Source organism: Heliangelus exortis, chromosome 2 (assembly GCF_036169615.1).
Source record: "Heliangelus exortis chromosome 2, bHelExo1.hap1, whole genome shotgun sequence".
Taxonomy (NCBI): domain Eukaryota; kingdom Metazoa; phylum Chordata; class Aves; order Apodiformes; family Trochilidae; genus Heliangelus; species Heliangelus exortis.
The window spans coordinates 54,192,816-54,202,110 of NC_092423.1; the positions used below are offsets into that span (position 1 = coordinate 54,192,816).

Genomic DNA, 9,295 nt, shown 5'->3' on the forward strand with positions numbered 1-9,295 from the left:
ACAAGACTGCTGCAGATTTGGACAACAGCCAAGAAAGGTCTACAGCTTTTTCATGCTGTGAAAAGCAGATTCTTCTTCAGCCCTCCCCTTGCATGTGAGGAGGAGCCTGCACTCTACTAGTGGCCAAACAAATCTGTTTTTCTAAGCATTATCAGGTATTCCTAAGACATCTTTAAAGGACCTACAGTTCAGAGACACATTTTTTCTACTTGCTGACGAGTAGGTCCCACCAAGATTGCCCAAGCTGAGCACCTACTAACTGAAACAGTGAAAAATCCCAGATCCATTAGATTTTTTTTTTAGAAAAAAATCTTTAGGTGGAAATTGCCAAGGAAGTACAAATCTGTATCATCAGCTACTATTTACCAGACTTAGCAGAAGCATTTTCTGGCCCACTGTTCATTAAAGTTATTTTCCTTGTTACTTTATTTTTGTTGGATGATTCCAGAAACTATGTGAGAATTGTTACTGTTACAAAAAAAAAAAAAACAAAAACAAAAACAAACTGTGAACTTGAGAAGTGGCACACCTCAAAGAATTGAGAAGTGGCAAAAAATAAAGAGAAATCACAGCCATCATTGGCACTGCACTAAAACAAAACAAACCATTGCAAGCATTGCATTAGAGAAACTGGTACTTGCTTTTTCTTTACTTCTCAGCCCTGATGGAGGCATAACTGCTCCTCTTTTAACTTCCCTGTATTTGCTATCTAGAAACCTTATCTTCAGACATTTTTATTTTGAAGAATCGTTTAGTGATGCCATTATAGAATACTGCCTTTGTTTCTCCCATATTGCACCTATCATTATACAGACACAAATCTTCCAAGTGCCCTCACTCTTCAGGTCTTTTAAAAAAACACTGACTTTGTTTAAAAGGTCATCTTTAAAATTATACACAATAAATCTAACAGTGCTTAAAATCTATTTTAACAGCACTGCCTCCCCAGTCCCCACATTTCATCTCCATTGAATATTAAGCAGAACAAATCAAAGGACAAGGCTTGTTGACTAGCAGTGTTCCCTTTCACAGCTGTGACATTAAACCTGATCTAGTGGCATTTCTGTAATTAATGAGGCTAACCCAAAGACAAGGACAACAAGCACTTCATCATTTCCTTCTGAACCTCAAATCGGAGCTATCATTTCCTTCCTAACATTAATTCCTTGTTTATGTTCTTCCCCTGAATCCACACAGCTACTGAGGAGGGAAATAATCTTTCTTTTTGTTGTAAATCATGCAGACGTGCTTATCAAGTCCAAACAGGGATTCAGGGTTGTTTTGGAGAATGAAAAGCTAAAAACAATTTTTAAATGTCAGAAGCACATTCCAAAGGTTTCTCAAGATATAAATTAATCATATTTATTATAATGTTAAATTAAGAAATAAAAACTCTCATATATCTCGGCAATTTCTAAAGACTGGATTTTATAGTAATTTAGTCATCTGACAATGCCAGCTGTCAAGCTATGGATCATTAGCAGAACTTCCATCTATTGTGGGATTACTGTGCTGTTGCCTTTAAAATCTGAGGAGCATCTACCCGCAGTACTGTGCAACAGGCAGCTCCATCCAAGTATGCCTCCTAACACCTTTCCCACACCATTACCTTGCTTGCTCATCTCTCTCTCCTTCTCTGCATTTTCCCATTGTTTGGGCTGTAAATCTCATGCTACTGTGTAATTTTGTTCTCTGTTACATCACTTTTCTGACCCAGAGCATACTTTGATGCCCTCTGTCCCCAGTGGCCTGTCTACCTTGCATAAGTCCACAAGCTGCCACCTTCCCAATTTTCTGTCTTTGCCTTTGCTGCCTCTCAGGATAACCATTTCCTTTTAAAATTCATGAAGTCAGATTCTGTCCCCAAAGGCTACCCTGCTCAAACAATCCATCCCTACCAAAAATTTCACTGGGGAAAGTGACCACTCTTTTGCTTTCCCTCCTTCAACCTCAAATGCTGCCACAAATAAGGCATTTCATGTCCCAAGGCACAGCATTGGCTATGCCTCCTGCCTACTCACTCACCCCTCTCGCCATTCTTCCTGGGAGCTGCTTGATTTCTGCTGTCCATCATGGAATGAGCTGGTATGGGAAGGAGATAGCTCAGCAAGACCCTGTATCCCAAATGAATCATTTTTTGTACAGCCAAGAACATGGAAAATACTCTTTAAAACAAGAAAACGCGACTGCAGAGAGAACACTCCCCCTACCACAATTATATTTTCTGCAACTGCTGGCAGCTCTCTGGCTCCTGGCATCTCACCATGCTCCGAAGGCTGCAGAGGGATCTACTATGGGGCAGGCAGCATGAAGCAGGAGAGGCTGAAGTGGAGATTTATTTTGCTCCCCCTTCTAAGTACGGGTATAAGGACCCAGTTGCAGGGAGATGTATACAGTACATCTGATGTAATTAAAAGCAGCTATGTATCTTTCATGTCCTCCAAAGGACAAGAAACAAACTACAAGTCAAAATGTGTAAATAAGGAAAGCAAAACTATCATCCAAATAATTGTCTTATCCTTGGGAGCATACACCAGGACTGGGGCGGGGGTAGTGCAGAGAAAAGGACATTGCTCCAGTTTATTAAAATTTAACATTGAGAAGCAAATCAGCACTAGCATACTAAAATATATGATAACAACTGTCTTTTTTTTCCTGTTGAATGATTATTTACTGCTTCAATATTTTCATAAATGCAGACTCGTAAAACCATCATGAAAATTTACATATGTAAGCACACTTTCTTCCCCAGCCTTGCAAGAATCATAAAGAATCAGAAAGAAAGCACCCCAGTAATAGTCTAGTTTTAAATGGAAAAATACACATATGGGAAAGGTGAACTTTTTCCAGTCTTCTGTAAATGCAGTTGTCTCTATGTAAAGACATACAGAAAGTAACGTAATTGCTCTGAAGACCAAGTCTTACTTCAAGCACACCATAAAAAAAGAGTTGGAAGAACACAGATGCTCTTGTGCACAAGCAAGGGTCTCTGACTCTCCCCCAAGAGAGCCCCAACTCTCCAAAGCCCCAACTCTCAGCCTGACAGGGAAAGGAAGCTCACGATGGGGGAGTGAGGGACAGCAGACAGAAGACAACTGGGATTTTCTACTCAATCACAGATAACTCATGGTAACAAACCAAGATTCTCAAGAACTTTCTCCGCAGGAAACTTAAAATAGAGAATTTGAGGAGTGGGTGGGAACAAGCCTTTATTGCAACAAATGCTTTTACATCATAACCTAATCCAACCAGAAGTCTATGTCTATGTCATGGTTTCACATGCTTGTATCTTCTTGTTTTGGTTTTTTCCCCCAATCATTGCCATTTGGTTAAATGAACCTAGTGCTGTAGAAACCATTCCTCTGCAGCAGTGGTTCCCGACAAGGGTTCATCATGCAGCACAGCTGGAAATGTGAGCTCTTCTCTTGGTAGTCTCTAACAATTAACCATGCCCCTGAAGGGACCCAGCCAAAACAAACCAAAAAGCCACCAAAGGTAGACTCCACATACAGACTTCTCATGCACTACAAGCAACCTGCCCTGACCCAGGCACTGTTAATTTTGGCTACCAGACTCTCAGTTGTTCTCCTTAGATCTCCCTCTCTCCAAGTGGTGAGACTGCTCATCCTTGTAGATTGCACACTGGCCTCAAAAATGAGAGACAAATGGTACAAGTCTGCTGTGGGAGGCCTAACTGACTGATCTTCCTGTGTTGGCAGGAAGCAAATGGAAATTTCCATGCCAATGGAAAAGGTCCAACAGAATTCAGCCACCAAAATTACAACCCCATTGGAGGGTGCTAGGTGACATCTGATATGAAGCAAAATCCAACCAGAGCAAAGCTTTTGAAGACTTGCACAGGAGCCCAAGGCAATAACCCTGCAAAAACAAAGAGAAAGCTACTATTCGGAGATCTGTAACATTAAGGGACCTGCCCTAAGGCCAAAGACAAAGAAGGCAGCTGTCAGAAAAACCCATGGAATACCCAAACAACATCCTGCTGTGACGAGACAGTATGTTGTCTAACATGAAGGCTGCCAGCAAAAAGTTAAGCCCAGAAAATATTTTGTGCACATTTAAACTTAGTAGTGAGTTGAGATCAATAAAGTGTTTGTGTAATCTATCGGCAAAAGCCCTGTAACATGACTGATAATTAAAAATGCTTAGGAAATCGATATCCACCCAAGGGTGACAGCCAGCTGTGAACAGTTCTAGACCAACATTAATGGTATCAAAAGCAAATTAAGGATAAAAAAAATCACCAAGTGTTACTTTTGTTCTTGTCTGTTACACGATCCGATTTTCCTTCCAAAAACAGCAAGAAAGAACTGGCATTAGGCAGTTACAGCCTTTTTTACCCCCTCATGCAAGTGTTCTGTATTACACAGGTGGTGCTGAAATGTAAAAAGCTTTCTCGTTTTTAAGCACTGTGCTACACACTCCTCTACACAAAAAGCCGCAGGACTTTTTGTTTTCAAAGGTGATAAACTCCTTTAGTTCACGATGCCTTCAGCGCTCCTACAGATCAACAGAAGCCTGACTCACGGGCAACCCCAGTCCCGACACGTTTCTTGCGCTGGCTCCCCCTGTTCCCTCACCGAGCAGCATTTGTGTCAGATGTATTGGCAACACCTATAAGGCTCACGGCTGCAATGGCCGCAACCGCAGGGAAAAGCACATCCGCTGTCAGAACGCCTCCAGACCGCCAGGACGGGCTACAGGCGGATCAAACACCCACCTTCCCCCTCCCGGGCCGCAGCCTCCCCCCGGGCCACTGAACCCCGGGGCATCCCACCAGCGGGGCAGGCCCACGGGCTCCCTGACCCAGCACTAGGGCCGCGCCGCTGCCTCCGCTGCGGAAGGACCTGGTGGGGCGGTGGACGGCGAGGATGGCCCCCCCTGAGCGGGAAAAAAAAGCCCCGAGCAAAGACACCACACCCCCCTCCCCCCCGCCCATCCGTGCCCGCCCGGAAAGGGCGGGGCCGCGCGAACGGGAGGGTGACGTCACTGCCCGCCGCCGCTGTCTGACGTGGCCTTTGCCTCGCAGCGGGAGCAGTAAGGGTCCCCCTCTCACTCTCCCCTCTCGGTGTCGATCTCCAGAGCTCCTCCGGCGGGGGGAAAGGGAGGGAAAGCAGGGAAGAAGGGAATGAGAGAGAAGGAGAGGAAGGAGGGACGGGGGGAAGAGAGCTGCGGGGCTCTGCTGTCCCGGGGAGGGTGGGGAGCAGAGCCGGGTCACGCTGGGCGGCCTCGGGGGGAGGTTCCGAGGGGCACTTCCCGAGGGGCACTTCATCGGGGAGACAGGAGAGGCTCGGGTGTGAGGGATTCCATCTTCGGGGGGGCTGTGCTGAGGAGCCCCCGCGGGCAACCCGGGCCTGGTGTCCTGCTTGGGGCGGCCGCGCAGGCAGATGCGTGGTTTGAGAATAAAATCAGGCCGTGGTGTTTTATTTCTGAGGGTGCTCACCAACCCTCTGCCAGCTTTTGGCCTGGGGGTTACTTGAGGTGTGTGACTTTTTTTCTATTTAGCAATCTGGAATAATTTTCTCAGGCGAAACAGTGTAGGCCATAAGCTGAAAGCATGCTGTGATGGAGTGGTAGTTTTCTATATCGAAAGACATAATTTTTGGTATTTTTTGTAGTCAGTCGTAAGTTACCTTCTTTTTATGCTGACACTGTGTCTTTATTTTCTGCAAAGTGGAAGTACCCATTAAAGTCCAGTTAGATTGGAATATGACATTTTTAAGTTTTTTCAAGTCTTTAAAAATTTTGTCATGCTCCTTCTACTTCTATAATTGAAAAAGTTCTCTTTCAGGACATAGGTGTCACTAGCAGTCCTAAATCTGTTCATCCTTCCAGGTAATCATGGACCAGGTAATGCAATTTGTGGAACCCAGCCGTCAGTTTGTAAAAGACTCCATACGACTTGTTAAAAGATGCACCAAGCCTGACAGGAAAGGTAAGGTACACAATAAAACAAAATATATTATTTCATCTTTTTCATCGTCTTTTCCAGTGTTTCTTAGCTTCCAATATGAGATTTAAACTTGAACATTTGTCCAGTTGTTAAATGGACAGTGGTTCTGAATATAATAAACTTGAATGTGTCCTTTTCTGGTGTGTACTCGGGTGTGTGAGAGTGGTATTAAAACTCACCATATGAAGTAGGCTGTTATAGCTGGAATGTGTAATTTTGAGATAGGCAATAATAGTTTTCATGTATTGGGTAAACTGGTCTGAAAGAACTTGTGAGCACTTCAAAAAAACAGATGCAATAGTCAGGCTTGACTGATAGCAGTCAACTTGAGGGAAATCTTGAAAGGAGCTAGGACTGTTTTTTGCAGTGCCCATTTAGAACTTCACAGCTGTCAGTTATTGCCTGATTGGGGCAGGAAGAATTTTGTTGCTGAAAGTATAGAAGAAATAGTTTTGGATTTTCTCAAAGGCGTTAGAAAGAACCTGTAACCATAACCAGAATGTTACTTAATGCCCTTAGTGGTAGCAGTTACGTTGCTTTACTCACATGCTGAGAGTGAAGTTTACTGATACCTTTTTGAGGTCAGTAAGGAACTTCATTCATTGTCAGACCTGCAAGGTTGTGAGGGGCTGCTGACCTTCTTAGTATGCCTCATGGTTGCTGTCTTAAAATAATTCAGAATATCACTTTATTTTAGTGGGGACTTAAGATTCCATCTTCCTGTGACAGACACAAATGCATCTTTTCCATTTTTGATACTCTTACCTGGAATTATTTTCAGGGCTGGTAGGGCTGTGAAGGAAAGTGAATAAATGTTGCATGAATCGTTAAGGTCTATGGATATTTCTGATTCTGCGTATTCTTGAACGAAAATGAGATCAGCCACGCTTTGTAGAAAGCAGCACCTTCTCTCCTAAAAACTCATCTGTCTTCTGAAAAAGCAGATTTGTTCCTCAATGTCAGTGCAGTTTGCTTTTTGAACTGTTTCCTGTGTTAACCATTTTCTGTAGATATGTCTCTCTGTTGGTCACTGTAGTGCACATCTCCTCTATGCCACACACAAGGCTTCCTAGACTAAATTTTTTTTTTTTCAGAGTTCCAGAAGATTGCCATGGCAACAGCAATAGGCTTTGCAATAATGGGATTTATTGGTTTTTTTGTAAAATTGATCCACATACCAATCAACAATATCATCGTGTAAGTAAACGTGACCTTCAATTTCACCAAATTTAATATTCATTTTTACTTGTTCAGATGTAAACAAAAGATGCTGGTAAGCCCTATAGGATCCTATAGGCTTTAGAATTGGTGCGTTTCACATGTTAGTATAATATGACAAGTTTTATTTGATTCAAAGGACTCTATCAGAAAGTCGGTTGTCAATTTAGCATGCTGCAAAATACCAGATCCGTAGTGCTTCAGGTTTTTTTCAGGTACTCTGTTGCGTACCTGAGTGTTTAATTTTCAGTTTCTTAGTGTGTGTTTATCCATAGAACATTCACCTGATCTGGATCTTTAATACTCTTATTGTTTCCAGTTTGTAATTTGGGTATGAAGAAAATGCATGGATTATAAGGTAGAGAAAACTGAGTAGTTATTATGAAAGCAGAAAAGGCACAGCACAAAGTTGGTCTTGTTTCATTTACTGACTGACAGATATGTTTGTAACTTTGTGTTATGTGCAACTGCACTCTGTGAGATACCTTTTGGAATGAAAATATCAACCTGAAGTTGGTCGACAGCCTTGGTGCTGACATACGAACAACACCAAGCAGAACTCCTCAGATTCTCCATATGAGAGATGAGCTTTTCTAATGGAACAGGTTGAATGCTGCTCTGTGACTGTGACCTCTGGCTTGCTTATACCTGTAAGAGCGTTCTTCTAGGAAAGGAGAAATGTTTGAAAGTAGGAGATAAACTGTAGCCTCAGTAATGATTGTCCTGAAAAGGCAATGGTGGGAGGATAAATTAATCTTCAGATGGGATCAGTTGATTAGTTGAACTGATTACTTTGTTCTTTCCACAGAGGTGGCTGAATATTCATCATGAAGAACAAGACATTTTGACACTTGATGCGAAGATTTTACAGCTTTGTAACTTGTGTGCTATTAAAGAATCTCAGTTTGGGTTTCTCAAACATTCATGGTGTCTTTTTCTAGAGTGTACACAATCATACCTGTCTGCATTACACACTTGTTTTTTAGTAGTAGAGTGGGGTTTTTTTATTTGGTTTTAGTAGTAATAGTAGAGTGTTTTGTTACTTCTATAAATGATAATGGGATAATTTGCAGAGGAAGGAACCTTGGGAAGTCTCTACTCCAACTGCCTGCTCAAAGCTGTGTCAGTGCTGCATTCTGATGGGGCTGCTCAGGACTTTGCCCAGTAGGGTATTGAAAACCTCCAAGCATGACAATCATACAGCCTCTTTAGAAGCTGTTCTAGTGCTTAATTTACTGCTTAATAAAAAGGTAGCTAGACAACAGTATCCTCACAAGTGGTGATATAAAAGAGGGTCAACTGAAGTTTTTATCATTAATTTCTGGAATCTCCATCATCACACCTAATTCCCCTCTGCATTTGGCAGTCCTATTAGGTTATACTGTGGACTTGACTGGAAAAGAAAATTCATGAAATTAAGAAGTTGCATTGCCAATCATTGTTACGATGGCATAATTAAGTTAAACCTAGCTGGTTACTTAGTTTGAGGTTAATTTAGTAGTCAGAGACACTAGGCAGTCCTTCAGTGTATCAACAGCTTGCTCAAACTGTCAGATAGGATTAACACCCATTTTGGATACTGGTTCTGTGAGCCAACTGCATGTAGAACTATAAAGGGCTCTGCATTTTTTACCTGGAAGTTTCCCTTTTAAAGTGATTGAATGTTTTGATTTTAAAAAATAAGCCTGCAAGGCTGTATTAGATGTGATGCTTTTCCTCCTCAGACTGAGACTGTGAAATTTATATTTCACTCCAAAAAGCTTATTGGAAGCAAATTTGGTATTTGCAGAAGTTAAAAAAAGATACTTTATTACAGGCTTTAAAAGCACCTAGTACTGGAAAATCTGATGTTGGTATTGCTGCAAAACTGAAGCTTCTTCAGTACACAAACTTGCTTCGTAAGTAGAAAAGTTCAATTATTACTCTTCAGAAATCTTCACCAGCATCTGCATACGTTACAAATCAGGACAGAAAAATGGGTTTAACTACTCTTAATGCTGTCACCTGTTAATAAATTATGTGCAACTGCATACTGTATTTCCTTCTGACAAAAGGGGGAAAAATAGTTCAGTATTGGAATAAAATACTTTGAAAAGACAGTCTGAA

General features: G+C 41.9%; 1 protein-coding gene across 1 annotated transcript; it reads left to right on the top strand.

Annotated features, from left to right (window-relative positions):
- The first annotated feature begins 4,961 nt into the window (after positions 1 to 4,961).
- Positions 4,962 to 8,108, top strand: SEC61G (SEC61 translocon subunit gamma). Its single transcript, XM_071736208.1, has 4 exons — positions 4,962 to 5,055; positions 5,854 to 5,953; positions 7,066 to 7,168; positions 7,998 to 8,108. Exons 2-4 carry the CDS (start codon positions 5,860 to 5,862, stop codon positions 8,005 to 8,007), a joined length of 207 nt encoding a protein of 68 aa, XP_071592309.1. The 5' UTR covers positions 4,962 to 5,055; positions 5,854 to 5,859; the 3' UTR covers positions 8,008 to 8,108.
- The last annotated feature ends 1,187 nt before the right edge of the window (positions 8,109 to 9,295 follow it).

What these genes read in the sequence shown, in the direction of transcription:
- SEC61G (XM_071736208.1), top strand. Translation starts at nt 5,860, where the DNA reads ATGGACCAGGTAATGCAATTTGTGGAACCCAGCCGTCAGTTTGTAAAA. An exon ending in CACCAAGCCTGACAGGAAAG is followed by an intron (nt 5,954 to 7,065) that starts GTAAGGTACACA and finishes TTTTTTTTTCAG; the next exon opens with AGTTCCAGAAGATTGCCATG.